At 31.9% G+C, this 27,702-nt stretch overlaps 1 protein-coding gene across 1 annotated transcript in view; it reads right to left on the minus strand.

Annotated features, from left to right (window-relative positions):
- LOC137932895 (uncharacterized) overlaps window positions 1–21,726 on the minus strand; it is a 76,142-nt gene extending 54,416 nt beyond the window's left edge. Inside the window, exons 1-3 of the mRNA XM_068776581.1 lie at window positions 21,678–21,726; window positions 16,186–16,553; window positions 15,935–15,998 (exon numbers count right to left, since the gene is read on the minus strand). Coding sequence (XP_068632682.1) covers window positions 15,935–15,998; window positions 16,186–16,553; window positions 21,678–21,726 — 481 coding nt within the window. The remainder of the gene's footprint in view (window positions 1–15,934; window positions 15,999–16,185; window positions 16,554–21,677) is intronic.
- Between the last annotated feature and the right edge of the window lie 5,976 nt (window positions 21,727–27,702).

Raw genomic sequence — 27,702 nt, forward strand, 5'->3', positions numbered from 1 at the left:
GCACTAAACTTTTTCGAATAATTGTGATATTTTTAGAATAAATTTGTTTAATAAATGGAATTAAATATAACTATCAAAAAAATACAGCAATAAAAATTACTTTTTAGAGAATAAGTGGAAAGCGCTGTCGGTTCATGAATAAATGAACTCTCCGTTATCAAATAGCAGACACATTAAAATTATTCATTCCAATCTCTAAATGATGATTTGTTGGTTTTCACGGAATATAGATAATGAAAAACCATAAATAACAACTTTACACAGAAAATAAATATTTTCACAGATATTTTCTTAAATTTTTGTAAGAGATTAATAAAGTTTTAAATATGAGTTATTATGTGAATTGCGTAGATACTTTATAAAACACAAGTGCATTTTTATCATACTTTGAAATCAAAAGAAACGTTTCGTATTTATTCGGTCGGTAATTGGTTCAATTATAATAAAAAACAGGTAAAAACTTTTGCCGTTAGACAGAATTCAGCTGCGATGGAGAGTTGGACCAAGCAGTTGCCGAGGTCAGACTGCAGGGACGGATCGCTATGTGGTGCGCTAAGCTCGCACACGAACGTCGTCAGAGCGTCTGCGAGACTTATGTTTTTGCTTGTAACTAGCGAACACGGTCTTTTGTAGTTGTTACAAGATATTTACCATGAGGAGGGCTAAGGCTAAAAAAACTCTTGTATCGCACTTCATAATATAAACCGCTTACAACCCATACTCCAAGTATATGAAATAAAAATTACGCGCAGATTACATAAAAGTCTCGTAGAAAAAATACTAGTAAAAAATGTTAATTTTAAAAATATATACAAGCATCATATTATTTTCACCGTAATAAAATAAAAATAATTAAATCTTTTGTAATTTATAAATGTATAGAAAGAGCTGAGTAAGATGACGTAGTAGGAACGTTCAACGTGATACTGGATGAATTTCTGCGTTTATTTAAAATAAATCTTGAAACTAGTATTGGGCTAATCAATTTGACTATGACGTTCTTTAATCAGAGTTATGCGGAAATCGTATTTACTTTTTCATTTAGTTTAATAAACTAGAAAGCAATAATTATGACAATAAGCTGGACAACAGCTAGGAATTTTTAATGGTTAGAGAATTCTCTTTCCGATGTTTTTACAGTTTTGTTTATTAAAAGTAAAGACATTTTCTTAAATGATTCTTCATTTTGAGAAAAGAAAATAAAATGTAAATTCCTTATAATTTAATTACTTAAATAAAATCGTTAGGCCTTGCGTAAAGTCTACCGTAAATAAAAAATTTAAAGGTATTGGACGAAGAAATCTCCGAAAAGATACTTTAGTTTAGCGGAAAATGTCAGCCGTCGGGAATAATAAAATATATCGATGTTAACAAAATATTTTTTTATGATCTAAGCAGAAACTCGAATAAGATTGCCTATATTAAAATTCTTGGTAACAGCAACTCATCGCTACAGGGTGCTCGCCATCGAAGTAAGCACAGCATTTCATTTTTTCAGTATTAAAAATCTTTAGAAGTTGTTACAAAATTTGAATAATAAATGTAATATATAGAATTGTATGAATATATAGGTGTATATATTTAATACAAAATCTAATCAATATTTGTCTAATTCAAAAGTTTCAATATTTTAGTAGCATAATTACAGTGGTATAATTTATGAGAGTAGCACACAAGAATCAAATATATGATTTCCGTGTATACGTGTGTGTATGACGTTTTGTTAAATAAAACATTCCAGCATCGGGATGTGGATTTGTAGAACATTGCGTTATTTGCGTTCGCCTCTCGAGCTGTTGCTGTATCTAAATTAGTTCTGTATCGAACAATTATTTAGATTTATTGAATCAAACATTGAGTTTACTAAATTCGTACAATGCTGATCAAAATTTTATGATTCGCAACTTATTTGAATCATTTTTCGTTAATGTAAATTTATATAATTTCAAATATCTTTTATCAAATTTAATTAGCTTGTTATTTATGCAACAATAATGATTTCGAACAATAGCTTTGTCAATCATCTTTGTTTGCTTTAACGAACACAATTAAGGTTGTTTGATATAAAACAGTCACCTGTTTAATAAACAGGTGACTTTTATAATTAAAATGACATATTTTTTGTTATTATAATGACATTCAAGAAACATTGAAAATTTCATACAAATTCGCTTATTTTTATTAATGTGCCTATTTTCGTTAATGTTATTAGTTCTTTATTAAGTTGCAAACCGAAATTTTAAAGTTATTTGTTCAGTTTCTGTTATGTACAGTTAGCAGTGGCTTGGTCATCTTTTTCTAGTTAAATAAAATGATCATATGATTATTAAAAGAAAATATTAATACTCAAACATTGTACTCATCTTTATTTGTACTACTAATAACTAATATAATAAAGGGTATTTATCAGTTCAAAATTAATATGGATTAGTATATATTGGACTATAATAATGATTTTTAAATGATTCAAAGTTCAGACGAGTAATAGCTATCTCAAAAATTTGTTTTCGCAATTATACGATCACAAGATAAAAGTTTAGGAATAATTGGCAGTCATTATAGCGGTTCGGTGCTGACGCGTCGACGCTAACGAATTGTTTGCTTTATATTTGTGGAAATTCTAGATTTCGTTTCTTATGTGTGCCGAATTATCGTTTTCTTTAGCCTGTCTAAATAGTTAAATAAAGTTATACAAGGCCGGGCTTGTTCGAAAAGTAATACCCAACTCATGAAGTATAAGAAGAAGTATAAGAAGTACGCTTTTGCTAAAAACTAAATATAATATAAATAATTTAATTTCGTTTCTGTAAATTATGGAATGTTAATTACCGCTATAATATTAATGTTTTTTAAATATTGCAATGTAGCAATATTCATATTTTTTTTTTACAGCCTACCGAATAATTGTCGAATGATCATATACTTTTATCATCGCATTATAATTTAATAGCTATGACTTTTATAAAAATGTTCACAGTTACATTTCGTTGAAAATATTATCCATTATATTAAGTTAATTAATTGTGAAGTGACATCATTGTGACTGAGCCACAAACGTAACAGGTCACATAAAACTTCGCTATATTACATTTTAAGCCTCCTACGTGATTTACATCGACAGTAATTACAATTATAATTAGTCGGCGTAAAATTTCTTTGACATTTTTATGACAATTCCAGACCTATTTTTTTAAAGTTTATTTACACCTAGCTATATTTATATGGACAACATATTATTCCATGACTATTTTTGATCTTGTAGCTGAAATGAAGCCGTTGCAGTGGAAATTAAGGAACTTTAGATGTAAAAACCGCCATAATGTAGTTTTTGTAGTCCTCTCTTTATGTCAACCATATGCCTGAATAGACCGAAACAGATTCAATTATTGCTAACTAGCTAAAGATGTGTGTGGTCTATCGTTATCATGATGAAACACCTCACCTCTTCTATTGATATTCTTTCACACAATTTATTGCTTTATTCTCATTTGTTTTTACCAGTACGATCCATAGTGATAGTTCGACCCGGCGGTAAAAGCTCTTAATAAAAATGCAATTCCAATGCCACAGTACACGCAGCAATTTTTTATTGCGAGTTAAACCGGGCTTTGACAGACTTTGAAGCGTGACTGATCGTCGAAAATGTTATAATTCGTACGTTCTTGTTGTACGTTTGGGTCACGTACAATGTGTGATATTCATCACAGGTGACCAATATCTTTAAGAAGACTTCGATTTTACGAAACAAGTTAAGGAGTAATTCTTTCAGCCCAGCGTTTTTCTACTGCGTAAAATCTGTGTTAGGTTTGCACAAATTTCAATAATAAAACAATTTCAAAAATGTCGAATTAGGTTCATAAACGTCACAAATTCGTTTTTCGAAGCCTGCGTACCATTTTTTCTTTTTCTTTAAATATTTAAATGTATCAAAATTCTACATGGAAGATCTTTCTTGGTTTACTAGGCACACATAGAAGCACGAAGGTTAGCACTTCACGTCTAGTCTTCGTCGTCATATTACAAACTTGATACTTGGTAAACAAGACTTTTAAAGTCCCCGAATATTTCTTACAAAAAAACTATATGGATCTTCGCTATAAAACTTCTTGACGATAACTCGAACCAACCTTTTCGGCACCATAGAAAATGCAAGAGCGAAGTCGGGAAGTTATGAAATCCGAAATAAAACAACTGTTATCTTCGTCGACCAAATTAAGCCAGCTTTGAGCATTCTGGAGGAATCTGAGAAAAATTATGAGGTTATGCTAATAATACTGCCCCCTACTAACCTCTTCCAAATATCAAAGATACAATAAGAAATACACGAAGCGGTTGGTCTGCCCGCTTCAACGCTTACTATTAACATACCCAGTCTCGATCTTGACGGTGAGGTAGCATTGAGAACTTCTCAGAGGAAATGTTCTTACCGTTTAGATTGCGTCGTTTTAGTTGTATTCAATTTTTTTTAAATGTCAACATGGAACAACGTAAGTCATTATCATTAAGTTTTTCACATAAATCATTATCACGTAAGTCGTACACGTTTTTACTTTCCGTATGTTTTATCTGTTTCGTATTAATCTCGTGTACGTTTCTCTTATAATCATTTTATATTCTTGTCCTAAAACCTACGTCTTAAAAGTATAGTGATCCAACAATTGCAGTATCAGTTCAGGGATAGTAGCTGAACATACGAACGTACGGAGGATATATTTCTGACACGTTAACCAGTTCTATGAAGACAACAAACGAAACAAAAAAGAATCAATAAAATTGAGCGTGGATGCGTACAAAAACAACATTCTAATATTCCTTTGCTGTTATCGCGAATATTCGCCATGCAATCATTTTAAAGCCCAGAACGAAGAGAACACAAAACACAGAGTTTTTTTTAAAACTTTTCTGTTTTCGGGCAAATTTTTCAATTTGATTTTACGTTATTGTATTATTCACACCTTTATGAACTTTTTTTATCAAGGCAAACAAATGGATGTGATTTGATATGCGTTAAAATAAGTGCTGTTCCTTGGTAAGCCGAGGAATAATACTTAGTTTTTATATATACTTAATAAGATCAAAAATTCAATGTTAACAACAATTCAAAACGAACGTCGTATGTTGAAAGTAGTTTAAAATTTTATTGAAGTTATTGGTAATGTGTTCTCGGTTTTAAATGATAAAATAAATAACTGAATAATCATTTTGCTTTTAATGTCTTTATAAACAACAACGATTACTCACAAAAATAAGGTTTCTATTTCGTACACTGCCTGATTACATTTTCACTTTAATGCACAGTTTGTTTCAAAACATCCTAGTCTGCTTTTTATGTGGTTTCGATTGATGTCAAAAACTTGTCGGTTATTCACATGTCTCTTTATTTTCTCTGCAATTTTTTGAGAAGAAGATGAAAAGTTATATTTTCGTTATTTATCTCTAAAGTTTTCAATTATTTCTCTCTATAAAGACATTTTTCATACCTCATCAAATCATTGTAACTACCATAGATTTTGACAAAAAAAAGTTTCGTCTAAAGAAAGTGTACATCGATTCTTTGGACGTAAATCTTTAACAAAGCGTTAGATATTAATCCTAAAAAATTTTAAATGGTCTTAGTGTCATTAGTATTAAACCTATTTTTACCAAATAAATTCGAGGTCCTCATTCGGATGCATGTTAATAAATTAAAATGATATTTTTTTTTCTTTAAAAAAGATAAAAGCTTTCTTTTGAAACAAATTGTGTCACATACTTTCTATGGTAAAATATTGTTCACATTGATTGTGGATGTTTAAGGAAATGCGAGTTCAGAGTTCATCTGCCCCCTCGTCTGCACACTGCGACGTTATGCCACACAAGTCTGATCAAACAATATCGTTAGTAACGTAAAGAAGCAGAAACAGCGCTGCAACGGTGATGATATATGATAAAGTAAAGCTTCTAAAGAACATGTTTATAAATAAGCGCAGTTTTTGTACTTCTTAGTACCATTAAGTAATGGAGGCAAACAGATAGTAAAACTTATGTTAAGTGTTGCTTAAAAAATGAATATAGATTTTACTATCGATGTATTTTCATTCAATAATTCTGGAGAAGTGTTCAAAAAATATTACAATCTAACATCTTTTTGTTACGTGTTTATAACATTGTACTAAATCATAACCATCATTTCAACCACTGGGGGACCATTGTGGAAATAAGTCTCCCCTAAAGCCTTTCAATAGTAATTATTTCATTTCTCTGTATTACATGCATTATATGTTAGGCATTAAAGTAACAATTTTATACTTTTATAAATTTGTTCACTATTTCTAACGCAATGACAGTCATAAACAAATATTAGCCGTGTGATGAATACCACGTCAGATAATACTAATACGTCAGATATACTGAAATAAAGCCAGAGGATTCAGCGGCTGAAAGCGCTGGAAGTATTAGTAACGATAGAAGGGTGAGTGGCGCCACTTTGTCGGCTGGCGCATTTGTCTTTGGCACAGATCGCTATCGTATTGAAGAATGCTTGTACAAATAATATGCTAAAAAATAATAATATAAATATAGATAATTATTATTGAATGCATGTATCATAAACATTTTATTCTTTATAGAACGCGAATCAAGCCTAGGCATTACGCAATTTAATTAACAAAGTCATATAGAACGCATGAACATGTGCGACACCACGTAATTTCACCGCATAAGACAATGAACATTCTGGTCGACCACAATAAAGCTCTGCGATACTGTTAATACACAACACTTGTCGACAATCGGCTCATTTAATCCAAGTATTAATTGAAATTTGAGCGGATTAGGCCAGAAACGTAGAAAAGTCGTTTAAAATTAGCGAGACACTTTGAAATTGAATCCGACTATCATCTATTCGTATCAATGGGACATGCATGTTTTTGAAAAGACTAGAATATGATTCCTCGAATAGTTTGAAAAAAATAATTTCCCTGCGTGGTATCATTTATTACTTGAAGAATACCAAAATGTTAAGAAGCTGTTGCCCAATATTTTTAGTAAAAATAAAATGTTTTCCCTTAAAAGGCACATGTTTCTTTTTATCGAAATACCGGAAACAAACTTATTTATGCACCTGGTATTACATAACTATAGAACCGTCTATCCTGTTCATATCTCTAAGTGACGAGTACAGAAGTAACGCTGCTTAAGATTTTTATTATAAAATTTTGTTTCCGTCGTTACAAGTAATACACTCACCTAATTTAGATTGTGTGCGTCTTGTTACAAGTAAACTTTATCCGTATCAGTAAAGTACATTATTTCTTGAAATATTATAAAATATATTTTATTTCTATGTGAGTTATTAAAAGGCTTTTAAACAGACTTCCTTCTTCACATATTTTTTCTGAATAATTCGGTAGTATTAATCTTAATTTACCTTCTAACTATGGGAGATATAAGTACTACAATCGCCACGATTGGCAGGCGATCGCAGTGTGCTATTATAATGCTCAGAAGACGCTGCTGCTCTAGAAATCTGTTTGTGAGTAGTGATGCAATGAATATTAAGATTTATTAACATATTAATTTAAATTACAGTACCCAGGAGGAGACTACATCATTTTATAATGTAATAAACTCTTAACATATTATAAAACATCTGACTGGTTTATCGGAGAATAATAATAACTTTCTTAGCGCAGACCTGTCATGCTAAGTGACGAGGGAAATGTTGGGTAAGTTTGTCTTCTTTTACATCTTCCCAATAAGTTGACGTATTTAATACCCGAATGAATAACATAAAACAGAAAGTGTCGCGATTAAAAAATTGGCGTCTGATTAAAAAACATTAATATTTACACAATAAAAAAAATTAGGGTTGTTGATTTGTTTAAATATTAGATCACTAAGTTTAAACTTAAAGGTCTTAAACAAAAAGAATTATTCCCAGAACGAGATTCGTGTTAAATAACGTTGAACAAAATGTGGAATATAACGAATTATTCTATGTGAATGTTTAAGTGAAATCACTGTGTTTGCGTTTCACAAATGTTTATTTTTTGCGCCTGATTTTGCTGTTTTAGATTGATTGTTTAATAACTCTTTCTATTGCAGCATCTATTTCTGTCATCATCATCATCATGTGTTGGTATTGATTCATTACAATATAAATAAAGTTATATTAGCTGGCAATTAACTTATGCTACATCCTAACCAAAAATAAATGTATTAATATTATTGTCGTATTGACAATAAAGTTAGAAAAAACATTTTGAGTTATTTCGGATTACTACATATTAAAACTAATTATTTTTGACCTATAGCAGCAGACTTCGTTCTGTCAGAATCGATTGGCTTATCGTACTCCCCTAGAAAAAATATATTAATGTTAATGTAAGTTAAATATTTTTGCTGACACAGGGGCTATACATTCAACTCTTCAAGTTTTTACGCCTATAACTAATCTAAAATATCCTACCCAGGAATAAAGGGCTACAAGGGGATTGATAGGCGGTATGCAAGAAAATATAGTAAAATACCTGTATACATACATTTATATATACATAATTGTATATTTATATACATAGCCACACATAGTTATATACACATATAAAACTACGTATATTGATCAGTTTTGCAGCAATGTACTAATAACTCACATCGGAGGAATAACTTTGGAAAAAACTAAATCTCATTGGAAAGACACTATTGTTGGTTCTAGCAAGCTATTGAAGTATGGATTATTTCGTACTTTTCGACAGTATTAAACATTACAGCTCTTTTCAAACTCAGGGCTAAAATAGGCCCAAAGTAGCTAACAAAGAAACCGCGCTGCGAACTTCATATCAATATGCGGGAGAGTAGTTCATTGCAAGGGACAACGATTAAAATTTACAACCTCGATAGTAAAAAATTATCACTTATGTAACTGTATATTAGTGTACGTTAAATTCTAAAAACAAACAAACAAGGGTGAGATGAGTGTCTATTTATTATCTTGAGTGATATTGATTATGCAATAAAGATTGTCTTATGATCTAACTGCATTTGTATCCTACTTACAATATATCATGAAATAAAATATATAAAAGTATAATGTGAAATAAAATTAAACATTCCGATATTACGTGTACATAAAAATTTTTGTTCTACATAATATTGTCTGATAACCAGTCATAAAGAACAGAAATGAAATATATTATCCACGAGAATTTCATTATACCCGCAATGCTTATTGATATGGGAAGCGGCACTGTGGCACGCTTTATTAAGACATCGTAAAATGTGAGGCACATTCCTAAACGCCACAATATGTAGGCCGTTCCAACTGCTCCAGTGAGCTGAAATTGATTTTGAATTAAATTGAAGTGGTAAGGGTAAAAATTATTATAAACTATACAATATCATAAAATCACAATATGTTTTAAAGAAGTCTAATAAATCACCGCGGAGCTTTTAGGTCTCTCTTTTATATTGACAGCTTTTACGTTTGGTAGATGAAAAATAATGAAAAGACATACTAAATTTCATCCATTTGTTAATATCACAGTTAATATATAATGCATTTCAAGTTATTTAGTTTACAAACTATAACAGAATAATATATAAATCTATTATTTTCTATTTACCAATTTATACATTATACTTCTGTTTATCTGAACCAAATTAATCAAGAGGTTTGTAAAAATTTCCAGCGAGACTTATTAGTGCCGCGATCCACTAATTTCGATTGAGCGTACTTAGCAAGTGGGTTCGATTTGTAATTATAGGGTATTGGGAACTGTTTGAATTGGAATCATTTTGACTTATTTATTTATTTTAAATAGGCACATCAACAATAAAACATAGTTTACATTATTCATACTTGTATGACATAATACAATGTAGTGAGGTGCACATAGCCATGAGAATAATTATGCCTGCCTTTATCTAAACGTTAAGAAACAAATATAAAAAGAAAAACTGTATTAAACATACACAAAATTTTTAAATTTTTTTAAATTTAAATATATGACTATATTAAATAGGTCTCTAAGCAATGATAAAACAAGGTACAAAAATCTATGTTAGATTAATTATATACAAGATTTTATACTTTCGTTACAGTGATATTATAATATGCCGAACGCCTTAATATCTGATACAAGATACAAAGAAGACCGCTCGGAACACATGACGAATTCCATAAAAGAGCCAGTCGAGACCGTCGGTGACACATCACAACAAGCAGAGTAAATAATTTAAAACACTTTTTACTGCAGCTGGCAGACGGTGACATGAAATAAAGAACAGACTACTATAGATTCTCGCTCATCAGGTTTCTTTCTTGGTCTAGAAATTACTTGCTCAAGGACGTGTCATTTTTTTCTTTTTTTTAAATGGTCCCCGCTATTGGGGACCTCTCGTTCCCCTATCTCGTGTGGGACAGTGACTTTTCATTTCTAATAATTTATTCTCTTCTCTTTCATGTATCATATTATCTGTCTTAGTGTTTCTTTCGTTCTACAATTTTCTTAGTCTTTCTCCTTCATTCCATTATCCATCCTCGACAACTACATTCTAGGTTTCCTTACTATTTTATTTTGCAACATTACATTTATTGTTCATACATTTAACACATATTTTCTTTATAATTATCATATAATATATAATTATCACCGGACAGTGGGCCACAAGGTGGATCACGGTCTAGCCCACGCCCGGTTCACAGAAGCACGAGGAGTCCTCCTTGAGCATGAACCTGTGAAGGTACTCAGAGAACCCCCCGTGACCCGTGAAGAGCTGGGCCAAGACCATATCCATCTTGACACTGCGGAGCACGCGGTAGGCCTGCGTGGCGTTCGGGAAAAATATCCTCGTCACTGAAGCCGTAGTACCTTCCATTCCACAGGAAGTGTCTTGGAGGAGGCCAGGAGTTTTTTGTGTACGTCTCGTCAGCTATACGAAACGATAACAAAACTATAGCCGACACATTACCGAGTGTTGAGAGGAAGCAGTGTTCGTGGAGTTACAGTCTAGTGTTCGCGTAATTACGTAATTGTACGCGAATAATGAACATTCTTCCAACGCTATGTTTGAATTCAGCGCCGTGAAACAATATATCTTTACAGTATAATAGACGTATTAATTGGAGCTTCCTCTTAGCAGGTAATAATAGAAAAAAGTAAATATAACAGAATAATATGATACAATAAATAATAATAATAGAAAAAATAAAAAGTAAACGAAAAATAAATAAGTATTCAATCCCTGAAAGCGGTGTGATATTGAAAACTATACACCAACATTGACATTCTTTTTTAAACTTTAAAATTCACCTTGCACCGTCAATTTTTAAATGTTTGAAAAATAATGTTTAAAATTTAGTAAAGGTCTTTTAAGTCAGAAATTATACGACGATTGTGGAGGGTGGGTATTATATAAATAAATTCATGCGTAGATTATAAAATTGCTTTTGAGAAATCTTGGCCGACTCATAAGCGAGGTATAAGGTAACGCTGGAGACCTAATAAACGCTGTAAGGATACGTTGTAGATTGGATTCCAGACTGTAGAAGCATATTTCAAGTGGCTTTATACAAAAGTATTATATAAGACCATATAAGTTAGGCATAACTTAAAATCAGGGGAATTTCATTTCAAGAAACCTAACAGTTGCGATGTACTGCTTTATTAATATGCCTATGAGATTTCAGTTCCCTACCTACTATGACACCAAGTTCAGTAATTTTATTAACTTATAATAAAAATGCTCCAGTTAATGAATAGAGCTGGAAAATTTTTTTTAAAGAATAAAGAAAAATAAATAACCATATAGTTAAATTTAATATTTCGTTTCGTAACAACACAATTCAACATTATATAAGTCAGCTTATAAGAGCTGTGTGTCTGATGGAAGGGTTATAATTTTATAAAGTTTTAGATTATTGAAAAACATTGTGAAATTTATAAGTCGTAGTACAGAACTAATGTTGTTAACAAAATTTAATAAAAATTTGAGGTTCGAAATGTTAAACTTGTGGGAATCTTGACTGTGCATAGGTCTTATATTCGAAACTATTTTTATTGTTTATTAATAAATATGGGGCAAAACATTTGAGGAAGGAATCGTATATTCCCAATGTTTTTAGCTACTGTAACTTAGTCGAAGGCGCTGCTAAAATCAGTACAAATAGCTTCGACTTGAAAATCTCTATCGGCCACATGGCTTACGCCGGAATCAAGTGACAGAGATTTGTACCAAAGCAGCGTCCGCTTCTTAAACTATGCTAGTGTTCTGATACGGTACTCTCGACCTGTTTCTTTAATGTCGGATAGATAATGTATCGATCCTCTCCCAGCTCCGATGTCTATTCAGTTAAAATGAAAACAGACTAGATAACAATTAGCCAATATAACACGTCAGGCGACGCATCGGACATGTTTTTTAGTTTATTTGCTTGTGGATTTCAGATCCGCGTGTCCCATGAATCTGTAAAAGCTAAAACAGCTAATGGCGTGCAGCTACAATCGAATATAGCCATCATATAACGTACCGCATAACTACATAATTTTGAAAAGCAAGTTTTTGATTTTTATATTTTGATTCTGATATTGGTGGGATCTTCTTTTAATATGGAGTCTATTTTAGTATCTTTTGTAGTCGTTAGGTAATTGAGCAGTAGATAAGGATTGTTTAAATACTAATTGATACAAGCAATATTAGGTATATTATTGATTTACTTTAAAACGCTTATTTAGTCAGTTTTGACGTAATTTGTTAATTCATAGAGATTTTTAATGTGCGACAATCATTGCTTGTTGAATCGTTGTTCTTTGGGTACCAAGTATAATAGACTACCTTAGGCAAGCTTACATTTTTTAAACATTATAATTAATTACTCTCGAACTCTTATATATCAACCTTGTGTCAATAAGGATGGCTAGATTCTAGTGTTCCTGATGCGGTATGTGGTTCAGATTATCAACGTAGTTACGAACAGACGTAAGTTTTAAAAACGAGGAAAGTATCTCAACTTAACAGGTGCGGTGCGTAAAAACTGTGAAACATCACATTATCTTTAAATATAACATGTAAAGTTAAATTTTAATCATATATAAGTTAGTTTAGAACATGAAACTTTCACAGAAGCTCGCCTAACTTTATATAATATTTATCCAAGACATGGTAATTATCATAGAGTTAGTGACAACGTATAGTTTATAAACTATTTAAACTATAATTGTCTATTACATATGCAGGTACAGATAAACATATCTCAACCAATGTCATCTAAATGTCGTACTTTTATTTTTTCTCTGAACATTTACATGAGCGGTCCTGCTTTGTTGCAACATGATTCTGGGTACAACGTCGTACATCAGATATGACAATCTGAGTATAATAGATGACCTGTTTAGATATTTTTAACTGCTAGGGTATATCTGAAAAGTCTTCCATCTACAAGTTTGATAAGGTCAAATTTAACTTATTTGTAGTTTTATTTTTCGTCCAAAAATAATTATTTTGTCGGTAAAATTATTAAGACCGAAGTCTGTCCTCCTTGCAAGCCTGGTGCATATTCAAGAATAAGGGTATCGAATAAGGTATGAGTAGATCCACAATGAACAAACGAGAACGAAAGTCACCGACGTAGCCCAGCGGAATGGTAAATAGAAGTAGGAAGGTGACATAGAGCTCAGATTGAACAGATGGCTGATGTAGCATTAAGGTTCTGTTCGGATATAGTACCTTCTAGATACCATAAAGAAAAAGAGTGTTTTATATGATAACTTATTGATGTAACATCACACTGTTCATTTATTTATGCCCTTTTAATTGAATGTAGACTTTGATGAAAAATAAATAAATGATTTCTAAGTTATTTGATAAAAAATGACTTTTTGTTATAAAAAGATGATACCTATTATTTCCGTTTTACAAAATATAAGTCAGGGTATTAGTCATAACTCTGAATAATTTATTAAATGTGTATATAGCTCATTATTTTCCAGAAATTCCAGAGATAATAGCAACAAAAACAACGTATGTATCTTGTGTATGTAAATGCTAGGAAATAATCACATTGTGAACGCATTAAATTTGGAATTCGTCCATTAGCAGCATGAATTTATGTTAAGCATCGTCTCTACAGTTTTTCGCAATAAACATTCGTCTTGTAAGTTTAAATTTAGTTATTTTTCTATTAATCAAAAGTTATTTAATTAATTATACGATTTTTGATACCTGTACGTTTATCATTGATTAATACCTCCTGTGCTTGTATTATATTTTTTTGAACAAAATTAGTATTTGGACAAAAATATTTGCCCAAAAGAATATTGTAAATTTTAGTATTTATTAATAAAAGTTTACTAAATTGATTCAATGAGTTCTATTATTTGTAGCCATCGAAAACTTTTAGAACTTGTAACGATTTTTTTTAGTATCCGCTTATTAATAACGAAAAACAAACCGTCAGCACTTTTTATACATTCTCGCTTATTATTAATAATACCCTAATAATGGTATATACCAAAATAAGGTAATTATTGAAAAAAAAAATACTTATATCCCGTTCAAATAATTAGCTAATAATTAGTTCAAATAATATCCGTAAAAGTTGCTAACATCTTAGACTTTAACAGGTTCATATGAAAAAGACTAGCTAAAATTAGTTTATGATAAAACTCTTGGTCGCAAACCATGAAACTTCAAAGCACAAAGTTAGTTAACATTTTTCAAATACTATTGTTCATAATAAACTGAAATTTACATTATTAATTTTTAATAAATAGAATATATTAACTAGATTTATATCTGTAGGATAATTATGATCAAATTACAAAACGAGAATGTAAAACAAATTGTTTTCATAGGAAACTATACATTTATACTAATACATGCATACGTACTTTCCAATATTACTTGTAATTATTTATTTGTTAGCAATGCAAAATAATTTCTTCTGTTATATTCAATGTTTTTTGTTGTACAAACTGTAGCAAGTCTATGCCATATTTTGTCGTATAACAAAATCATCAACTCGGCATATGTACTTAAAATTAAAAATAAGGAAATCATCGTGGTTGCACGAGACGACTTACTAACAACTTTTATATAATTAACCGTTTTTACTGGTCCTTCTGACAAACTATGTCTCCAACAATGACGTCAAACCTTTGTAGTCTTTTCCACGACGATTCCAAGCACAGCAGCATGCTATTCAAACATCATAGAAGCTACCCAAAAAGTTCTTTTTTCTCTTATGTTTCGGAATATTTAAAATCCGCACGGTGCAAAGTCGGAACTGTAAGGAGGATGTGACAATGCGACAATGGTGTCTCGCAATGACGGCATTGGAAGGTATCGTCATCGGCGCATGGTCAACGTCGTCAAATATAACAGCTTATATAATATACAGCTCTAGTCAATAAGACCGCGTTTTGCGATTCGCTCACAATGCGAGGTATCCATGTAACCCAAAGCTCCCTATCGCTTAAGTGACTGCGTAAATAGTTTGAGTTTGTTGTTTTCAATTAGACACACAGATTTCACCCGAACGTAGACGACTTCGCCGATCATCAGAAGTTTCGTTACGCTCGACACTCCTCAACTCCGACATATGTCAATCAAACGTACCATTTGTAAAACAAAAAAAAATAAAATTAGTATAGGTAATTTTAAATTTCATACCAGTCATTATCATTTTTAGAATTTTATTTATTAAGATTTAACATTGCATTGTATCTTATCCTTCAATTAAAAAAGATAAATAAAATAATAATATTATATTTTGGCCTACTTCAATTTTCCATGTGTAGTATTCAGTATTGAATGTCAATTCGTAACAACTGGCAAAGTTTCTGTCTAGTAGTATTCATCTTTATCACCACAAGAAGATGAACATCATGCACTTCTAGAGCTTTCACATTAATCCAGGATCGAATTTTACCAAAAGCTATTACAGATTCATAAGGCTTACCTCTTTCAGGAAAACCCGGAATATCCGTTACTTGATAACGATCATTTCCTAACGCTTGAGAAATCTTAAAGGGGCCGACAAATTTAGTAAGAAGTTTAGTACTTTATCCATCATTACCGTAATTATTTCCTAAAATCTTAATTAGATCACCAACTTTGTATTTAGGTGCCGGAACCCGATTAGCGTCATATGTAGATATGTTTTTGAATATTCTGGTCCTTTTCTTTATTTGTACTGATAATACTTCTCACACATTCCACATCGTCTTGTGTGCCAAATAATGTTTCAGTTGGAGTCTTTTTAGTGGTATTAATTGTGTTATTAGCATCCCACTGAATTTTACCAAGTTGCTTGTGCCAGTCACGTTCATTACCATTAAAATTTTGAGCAGCTAAAGAATTGAGTATAAGTTGATTATATCTCTCAGCTGAGCCATAGGTTCTGGGACAAGCAACCGCGTCCAATAAGTGCTTAATGCCATGTTCCTCGCAAAAAGCTTTAAAAGCTGATGATGTAAAAGAAGCGCCGCGACCTGTCACCTTTCTTGCTGGCAACCCAAAATCAAAAAATAGTTTTTGAAGAACCTTTAATTTAGCCTTTTTTTCGTATTTTTGACTGCCTGCACGAATACGTATTTTGTGAAAACATCTACAATTGTTAGAATGTGGGTTCTAACTAAAGGCTCCAACCGATCAATATATATCGTATAAAACTGTAGACATATGTTTTCTATAGGAAACAAATGACCGCTTTTCTGTCGAGGTGCACTACGTTATATGCACAGTGAATGCAGGCGCCCACATATTTTTTCACAAAGTGCCTAAGCTTGGGGAACCAGTACTAACTTTGGACTTTTTCTAAAGTATAGCCAAGATGACCATTGTCATCATGGCTAGCTTCACGTATTTGCCATCTAGCATTCCGTGGAACAACCAAACGTATTCCGCCATCAAGTTTCCTGTACACGGTACGATTTTTCACTTAATAATTACTCCTTATTTCTTTATATTCTTTGTCTTCCTCGGGTTATAGAATTTTAAAAATACTAACAATATCAGGATCTGTTAGTTGTAGAGTAAGAAGCCAGTTCTCCTGCTCTATTTTATAAATATTGACACATGGATTATCATTTGCTGTAACGAATAGTGTGGTATTTTTACTGAAAGCGTCGACATGTGAAATTTGGACGCCAGGGCGACATTCTATGTCAAAAGTAAAGTCAGAGATCTGTAACCCTTTGCCCCCCACTTGCTATCCACGGCAGCAAATCTTTTTTGTCAAGATGGTTCTAGGAGCCACGCAATCTGTACAAATGGAATACCCATAATATTTACTCTAAATTTCTTCAAGTAGCACACGACAACTAGTGTTTCAAGCTCATAGGAATGAAGATGCTTTTCCTCAGGTGTTGTTTGCCTGCTAAAATAGGCAACAGGTTTTAATACTCGCGTTCTTTTTTTGCCACTGCATTAAGATTCCTCCTGCGCCAAGAGCACCATAAAGTAAATTGGAAATTAGAGTTTAAATCACATTTATTACTTTATAATTTAATCAGTATATAAATATTTCCAGCAAGTATCATTGCTCACTCAATCATTATCCAGCAAACATCATTGTTCGCTCAATCAGCAACCAGTGAACACCTTTGTTCACTCAATCATTATCTTCTGGATTTTTAGAACCCACTTCTGAAATATCATAAAAACTCCAATAAAAGTAATTACTGTGCTGTGAGCACCGTAAATACTTTTATTCCACATTTAATACTCTTATAAGCCAACTAGCATAGTTCCACTAGACAACTTATCACTTCGATGGTTATCGAACGAGTGACCAAGCTCCCAACTTAATAATCAAAACGATATTTCAACCCCACCACTCTTAATTCTTTTACTGGAATTTATCACAAAAGAGTGACGGGGTCGGGAAGTGTTACCATTTAAGAAAAATAAAATTATTACTGATATAATTTTCTTCGTAAAAAAATATTAATAAAAGCTTTATATATGATAGACAAAGTTACACAAAGTTACTTGAGATCTCTTTATTTGTTTCGTTTATTTATCCGTTAATTAGAATATTTTGGTAAAAGGTTAATTGATAAATATATTCTCATATCTTTATTTTTTTACATCATTATGGTGAAAAATCGTACTCATATCATATACAGAAATTAATAGAAGGAATGTGTCTAAAATATTACGTATCTTATTAATACATAAAAGGTTTTTTAAATTTCTCTATAGGAAGAGAACGTTAGTCGACATTTATTTTATAAATCATAAGAGTTTTATTAAACTAATGATAAATTATTTATAAATGCCAAATCTGTGCAAGTTATATAAATAATGATTAAACTTCGGAAGTTTGACATTTCATTTTAGATTGTAGAGTAATATATTAATTATTCATAAATTGGGAACCCTTCCCAATTATTGAATATTAAATTACCTACTAATTATTTCTTTTATCATAATTATAGGTAGTTAAGTATAGAGAGTAATTGTACCGTAATTATTATGAATTGTGGTTAGTCGCTTAGGTAGGTGGCGGATTGGATCTCCGGGTTCCGTACGTTTTGTGTACATACAGACGCCGAGGAAAATTACAGTTAATCAGGGGAAAAACACAAACAACCCGTATATAGACATATCAGAATGGTCTCAAAACATTTTGCCTCAGCTAAAACTAAACAATAAACATATTTGCTTATGTGGCACCTGGAACATACAAATCTGATAAAACGCCCAGTGTTGGGGCACAAGTTGTCCCTAATAAAGGATACGCACCGTAATCTACTAAGTAAGCAAAGTGTGGATTGGCGAATGTCTCTAAGTTTTCGAATTTTAATTTTAAGGTAAAGTTTTCTTTTTATTGATTAATTGATGAAATTGATTATGTAATCTATTTACATAGAGTGTATGTCGCTGGAAATCGCACACGCGAACTGAACTTTTTTTGTTTTTGGATCGGACTGCCATTGCTGCTCAAAAATTTAGATTCCTCGGGTTTGTGGTGGCAGGGCGCACAATGCGGGTAGCCTAAGACTTTTTTTAAAGTAGCGAGTGTTGGACTCTCGAAATGGGATCTGTCGGATCTGAGCTTGTATAGTAAACACAATGCTACTAAGCAATCACTACTCAATTAATCCATACTATTCTTATATCAAGACTATTACCGGTCATCTACATTTTTATTTTAGTTCTAATTCTCTATAGCATTAATTATTACAAAATAATATTTTAACAATCATAGAAAATTATCGTTTTTTCAAAACCAATTTACAAAGTACGTTTAAAGGTTAGAGATCTTCAATTTTTAATGTTTCGTACAAAAAGAAAAAAAAATTGGCGCTGGTGGACACATCATATGTATTTTAGCAAATACGCGTTATTACGTAGATATTTTGATGATCGGCCATAAATAACAGAAACAAAATGAAACGGTCGGATATTAACTACTGCGCCTACCGATAGCAGTAAAAAACACAGTAAAGTTGTTAACGATTGTACTCATGGACAATTTGGCTTTGTCTTTTGTTTTACGTGTTACTTAACGGCTCTGCCGGCGGAATGTGGAGTTTACGAAAAACTCCAATCGAATACCTACGGTTATGTGTAAATACTAAGTAAACAATTTATTATTTTAAACATGTTGCATTTACGTTTCATTGGAATCTAGTAACTAAATATGGGATCCTACACGAAATCCTATAACCAAATATTTAATTAATGATGAAATTCACTTGTGAGCAATTACTGTGTTAGTGTATGAATTTTTATCCACAACACATGTTTACAAGTATATTTAAATTTGAAAATGATCTTCTTCTTTAGCATCTAATTAACATTTTTTGATTAAACAAAGTTTAAAAACTGTATGAAATTGAACGAGATGAAAAGTATACATACAAGTAGAATTTGGTAAATATGTTATTGGTTCACAAGTAACAACCGAAGTTTACAACACTGGAATAAATAGATTATATACATTAAAATGCAATGCAATGTTTTACCAGACAAGCGGCCTAAGTAATTAGAAAAGTTATATCACCATTAATTATTTTAAAAGAAAACACTGCATGCGTAAAAACCTATCAGGGATGTAAAGCTTTAATACAAGATCTCTCGGTTTTCGAACGTATAGTAGCCACTAGTGCTTACAACACCGAACTAAAATCTGAATACCCGTATTTGATATTTGAAATATCGGAATACCGGTATTAAAACCGGTATCATTGATAAGAAATTTACTAGTTATATTTTACTTACCTCAGTTGTTATATTGACATGTTAACAAAAAATACATATGCGAAATCCAATAAATATTGTTCTGAAATGAGTACATATATAGAAACAAAAAATGTGCAAGTAAAAAAGTACGTGTTTAATTCTAAGTTACATTTTACATATAATAGGCTCGTATGGCATTATGTAATTAATGAAGCAAAAAATATAATTAAATTGAAAGTATTTGTGAAATAATATTAATAAAATTTAATACCAAAATACTGGTATTTTTAAATACAGGTTTTTAATACCGGAAAAAAAATGCCTGGGATTCCGGTATTCGGTATCCCGGAATACCGGTATTGTAAGCCCTAGTTGCCACACACTCAGCTAACAATAGAGAAAAAGAGCGCATTGTATTCTATCGTACATTAATATTTTTTCCACCTTACGCTCGGTTTCTGCAAAACAATTTTCAAATTTGAAAATTGAAAGTATCGTTCACACTTATTTTGGAATAATAAAAACTATTTCGTCTTTTATGAGTCTGTATTATCTACTTTTAAAGGTTGCTTAAGTTCCTACAAGAGTAAAACTATTGCATAACATAATAAGAAGCGTTTTTATCGTTTTAAAAGACGAGTTTTACTCTACGGCTGCCAGCTTTCTTCTTCTAATGACCATGTTATAATGCGGACAAAATTTTCAAATATTTATTAAGAAAATAAAATATATGTACAAAAGAACAAATACTTTGAGCCTGCCCTAAATGATTTCTATACCTTTTTACAATTAAATATTAGGCTTATATTAGAAATTTACTTACTCTGGCCATAAATACTGGTATAATTAGAAATTAACAAAATATTTTTTTTGAATTCGGAATTTTAAGAAATCGGAAAAATAAGAAACCATTCGCTGTGATTGAATTGCATATAGTAGATATGCTACCAAATACAATTTTTAATCGTACGAACAAAACGATTAAACAAAAACAAGTATCAGGAAAAATTCGAAGAAATCCTGTCCGAAAGCAAATAATGTTATCTTGGGAGATGAAAATAGCACCTAGAAACCATGTCGCGTATTTTATAACATGACTTAAAACCTGAAGCTTATAAGAAACGCACTGGACACTTCTTAAGTAATAAAATTAAAAACAATAGGCTGATAAAATTAAAAGAAATACTTAAGCGGTCCGCGGGAGTTCACCGTAAATTTGTTTACGGATGATTGAATTTATTCAAAGTGAGCAATATGATGATATGATATGATGTGAATATGATGTGAGCAATAAAATGATCGTATTTATGCTGAAAATTCTAAAGAAGATTCCCAATTAATCGACAGAGGCATTGTACGACTTCAGTGGTGGTTTGGTAGGGTGTTAGCTATGAAGGACTGACTGTGCCATATATTTTTGAGAGAAAGTTATTAAATTATCGTCGTATGTGCAAAAAGATTATATTCTTTGGAAGGTAGTTAAGCTCTTAAACAACGTCGTGTTCAATAACCAAGAACGGTCTTTTCAGCAAGACTCGGCGCCGGGTCATAAAGCTCCATCCTGGGTTATCTTGGTTAGAAGCGAACATTCCTCAAAATAATTAAATCTGAAGACTGACCGTCATCTAGTCCTGTTCTTAATCCACTAGATTTATCATAAGATTTTAGAGAGTAAGGCTTGCTCTAAACGCTATGATAGTTTGGAGTCCATAAAACAATCCCTACGATTGGCAATGAATAATTCTCCCATATAGAGAATGCGCGCTGCAATTGACAACTATAAAATCACTTCGAATAAACTTTACATATATTTAATGTTTTTATATTAACGTTAAAAATTAACACATTGTAATAGTAATAAATATTATGTGCAATAAAAATGTTGTTTTTCTATGTAAAAATGTTTACTGACTAAATATATTAGTTCACAGCTTTAATAGAAGTATGACTTTACTTACTACTGAAAACTTAATACTTACACGTTCAGTGTTTAAACGCAATATAAATCACTTTTCTCACACATGTCTATTTCTAGAAATGCTGTTAATCATTAAATAAAATTGAGGTGTTTTTGTGCGTTTTTTAGTTTATGTCGAAATTATTATCCCGTAATTTCGAGCATTATGCCTGGACAACAAGCTCATTACAAGGATCGTTCACTAAAACCCAGCGACATGGAAACATGAAGACGGACCGGTTCGTCGCGAAACGTGTAAATGTTTTCAACGTGTTTACGAACACTCATTCACACAACTTTGTGAGAAACGTTTTGATTCGGTTAAGTAATAACATATACGTATATTCGTTCATGTTTTCCATTTTTGTTTCTTTGTTATAATTTTATTTTTATAATTCCTAGACCCATAATGTATTCCAATGCATTAGATGACGACAGTATCTTTTTTAAGCGCAAAAACGTTTAATTAAAATAGACAGAGGGCAATAATTCTGTTCAAAATCACATGAAATAACTTCAAAAGAAAAATAACTAAAAACATAGCACATACTCGTATATACACGTTCTCTGATGAAGACTGTGGTATGAAAGCAGCAAATATTAGTGACTCCTCGGAAAATTTTGCAAAAGTTATTGTAAATATTATCAATAGTTACTATCGACACATAGCATATAATGAAATATGTCCTTTGTTAAAAAATTAGTCTAATGCAACTATAAATAAATTATTTATTTTTCTTGCTTTAACGATTTTACTGTTTCGTGTGAAAAAAATTATCTATAAAAGAAATTTGGAGTACGAATGATGAATGAAGAAATCAAATACAAATGTTAAAAACAAGATATTTGGCTGTGTAGAACCATGTTTTGAAATGTTTGATGTAATAAAAAAATACTTTTAATGTAATACTCTAAAAATTATTATATAAAAAATAAACCAATTACTTTGAGTCAAAATTTTTCATTTACTTGAATAAAACTGTCAACATATAGAAATACCAACATGAAAATATTTGTTGCCCTAATTATATTACAAGTAATATCCGCTTGTAATGTAAAACTCATCATAAATGTGTTCAAGAGACGGACTCAGTGCTACTGCGAAGTTGGACGCAGCAAGCAGGAGCCGGCTGGGCGCATTCACCTATAGCCGTCGTTAATAATCCATAGAATTAAATAAACTTTATGTGTATCGTAATATCTTTTGTCTGTGTCCCCTTTATTTATACATGGAAAGAGTGGTTTATTATCATGATAATGCAACACCATCAGTGACACGACATATAATGGGATAGATTGATTAGGATATCATACAGTCACGACTTTACTAAAAATTATAATTGTCTCGATCTCTCCTGAAATTTTTATGGTCTCTTAGGTTAACATATAGGGAGGGTAGTTAGTCATTGGAGTTTTTATTACCTAATAGCTGAAACTTTTTACAGCCATCATAACACGTCATTTCCTATAAATTGCAACATATTATTAAGAAAACATCACATATGTAATCAAACCTATATACACTACGACGATAAAAGTGTTGTAGTTTTTATGTATTACAATTATTTAATTCAAAATATTTTCCTGACATTATGAAAACAACAATACGAGTACAGTTCATTTGATAAACATAAAAAGTACTGTAAAATCTTCTCATCCGCGCGGCCTTCATTCGTTTTTAAAAAATAAAAAAATGCGTCTCAATTCCTATATTCTCCACCAAAAATGTCTTGATTTACGGACCGAATAAGTACATACATGATAATAAAAGGATTCCAATAGGTATATAACCCAATATCCTTTGCAGATGCCGTCAAATTGGCTTATAAAAAAGTAAAATAGATCTTATTACAACGTAGCCTAAAGTATGTTGTTAAATGATATCGCCGAGGACTTTGACATAAGCCGCCTTCGCCGCGATCGGTGTTTTTGAGAATGAAAACAAACAGAATGAAAGCAACCTTATTAACGAACTTTTAAAGTATATTTTTAAATTTTGTTGTTCGGTTCTATGGTATGGATGGAATGCTGTAAGAAATTTGATATAGCAAAATACATCATGGGCATAAAAGAATCGTTGGAAAAATTGAAGCCACACACATTCAGGTCATGCTTGAAAAAACTATGGCCTGCTCTGACTGTGGAAAGTGACGAAAATCTGTGCAAGCTCAAACGTTTACTGCAAACATAGCCGACTGGAATAGGACGAGGTGGATACGTACAGATTGAATCAAGTGACATTCAGGAATCGCTTTAATCACGAAAACCAACTTGTATGAATTTTTAAATGTAAAGCTCCTTAAAGAAAAACTTCAACAGGCGCTGAAAACATGACATTTAATTTAAAAAATCTTAGTAAAGATTTAAGAATGGCAAATGAGCTTTGTGTTTTCATTATGAACATTGATCCGTCTCTGGAATGAAGTCTTACTTTAAAGAAGCAAATTGCTAAAGCGGCTGCTGCGTATCAGTCTAAATTAAAGGAGCTTTTAAATACTACCAAGCACAAGAAAATTAGAAAATTCTTCAATTCATTGTTTAAGCCTTAAGATAATCAATAAAAATGTTCGAAAACTGTTATTAAAATTATTTTTAATATATTTGTTTATTTTGTCACCTAGGAAGGTATACTCTATAATCCTGTATAAATTACCATTCCGTTTTTACGGCTTCTGTATTCGCGACATGTTTACGAAACTTATACCCTGCGAAAAAAGTTGTACACTGTAGATGCTACAGGAAGATCGAAAGAAGAAGTTCTTCAATTCATATGTGGTAACTAATATATTACAGCCCAGCGCTTATTTGCGATACAAAGGTTACATATATGTATGTATGTATGAATAAATGTAATCAATACTGTAGGTCTTAGTAACTCATATTTTAATGAATATAATAATCGTCATGATATCTAAACCGAACCTGCACTTAGCCGTCGCTTACACAAAACTGCCGCCACTATAGTCTGTCCACATTGTCTGAAACTAATTAAGATAAAATAATTTCGCATAGTGAAAATGGAGAGGGGGAATAAATATTTTAATGCAATTAAATGCTAGTAGGTTGGCAAAGTTCCAAGCTTGAACCTGTTTGGTGGTTGCTCGTATTAAAATAAGTTGCGCAGATGTTGCTAGATATATGTGCTGGAAAACATTGCTTTTTACCACATCAGCTACAAAATTCACTTTACTCTCTACATACAATTATAAATTATTCTTATTTATAATGTTTGTTTTAAAATAATATAATTACCAAATTTGCGTTAGTATAATTTTTAATATACTTAGATAGATACATTTGATTTAGCTGTGCGCAAAATAAATGTTCACCATTATCATTGTCTCAGCCGCAGGACTTTCACTGCTGTACATAAGCCTTCTGCGCCGATTTTCAATAGGATTGGTAAGAAGCAGTCTGCATCGCCGACGTCGTCCGACGATTTTTTTTAACATTTATTGAATCTATATATCACAGACATTAGCGTCCGTGTCTTTGTTTTTGCAATGACAGTTGATATTTCCTTTTTTTTTATTTGCTCACGTTCTTGCGTGTCAGTGTTTACTAAGCTAAGTTACTCTAGTCTCTTCTTAAACTATTTCCTGTAATAATTTTATAAAAGGTAGTTTTATTTTTCTTAATTGGCAACACTAGTCGACCCCGTCACTTTTTTGTGACAACTTCCTGTAAAAGGATTGAGAGTGGTGAGGTTGAAACAGCGTTTTGATTATTGAGTCGGAAGCTCGATCACTCGTTCAATAACCATCGAAGTGACAAGTTGTCTAGTGGAAACTATGCTAGTTGGCCTATAATGGTATTAAAAGTGGAATATAAGTATTTACTGTGCTATGTATAGGAGTTTTTCTGATATTCCTTACTTAAATCTGAACAATAGTTCAATATAATATCAAAGTAAACTGATGTTAATTTTCTTGTTTGTTTTTTTTTTCACAACGCCCTTGCAATCAACATTTCATTATTGCGACTACTTCCTCATCTCTACTCCATACTGCCTTCCTCAAATTACACACCAGAATCTGTATTGTGACTGCCGATTTCACCACGTCTATGAATCTTGCAATCGCATCTTAAGCCTCATCCATGATATATGCAAGAGTTCGTGTCGACTGTCATACAAACCGAGAGTGTCTGTTGTTCCATGAACATCATCCAACAATCATAACAAGTGTGTCTATCTACCTTGTCTTATGTTCTGTTCGCTTTGTGGCCTGCCCCTTTCCATTTCAACTTGTCAGCCGGCAAAAGCTACGTCTACAGATCACATATCTCATTCGATCTCGTAGGAAAATCCCGACGTAACCAGACATGGCTCGTGGAGCGAATGCAAGCTTTCCAATGAGGCCTGAAGTGTGACATCACATTTCAGTACTATAATTCATCATTTGTTGTACAGATCGGTTGTAGGCCTTTGACTTAAGGCACTGAGATAATGGATAAGCTTAACTGTAGTCCGGTGTGTGCGCATCGTAGTTTCCTAATTGGGCACATGTCATGTCCGAGAGGTGTTGAGACGGACTTTGCTCATCTCATCAGATGTATGAAAAATCAAGGCAAAGGCAATAAATTTTAGCAAATTAAATTTTATGTGTGGAATAAAACAAAGTGGCCAAGATTAAAAAAAATGAATCTTTAATACTTTATTTTAATTTTGGGGTCTCACGTTGCCATATATGTTACATTTTACCATGTTACATTTCAGCGCCACCTATGATACTGTCACTGCTTTGTTATAGGTGTTGCTTACAAGTTCAATTTAGATGATTGGTTGTTAGCGGTCAATTATAATTCTGCTGCCTTACTGTACTGCACGATAATTACAATCAACTCAAAGGCTCTTATAGATACTGAAGTTTCTCAGCCAGTACGACAAGATGACTATCGCAGACTGTATTGCCGAGCATTTTTTGTACTACAAATCTTTATGTCACACCATCATAGTTATTCTGTATTTTATCGTAACAAAAGGAAACGTAAATTGACACTGCGTAATTTAAAACTCGAGTGTCAAAATGCTTAGCGTATCAAAAGCCCTTGTCCAATCCTAGAAATAATACTTATATACTTATAGTCAATAGTTATGCGTATAAATTACGAGTCCGCTTGGCCGCCGTAGTAAATTCTTGACATGAAACTATGTATAGCGGGCATGAGTCACTGTCGCGCATTTTATTATTCACGTGCATTTTCGTGACTAACAAATCTTACGGACTCCTAAGAAATAAATATAAGAAATAAAATATATTCAAGACACTTCTGATAAAATAACACAAATTTTTTTTTTAACATAAATCGACCATGGAGTGACACACAATTGGTGCTACCCAGGATTATGAATCATAATATCCTATGCCACACTGCTTCTTCGCATATTATCTTGAGACACGGACGCACACAGAATTTCTCAATATTCCACTCATTACCACCCCCGAAGTATTTAAATAGGAATGCAGGAATTCTTGAACAACACAGTTTAGCGACATAGATATCTACGTTGACTCAAATTTATTATGCAGTAAGGTTTTCTGAGCAAAATTAAATAAAAAAACTAACGTTTACATTTT

The sequence above is a fragment of the Battus philenor genome, unplaced genomic scaffold, assembly GCF_028537555.1.
Source record: "Battus philenor isolate CCGP_79_NKW_IND1 unplaced genomic scaffold, ilBatPhil1.0.hap1 SCAF_12, whole genome shotgun sequence".
NCBI lineage: Eukaryota > Metazoa > Arthropoda > Insecta > Lepidoptera > Papilionidae > Battus > Battus philenor.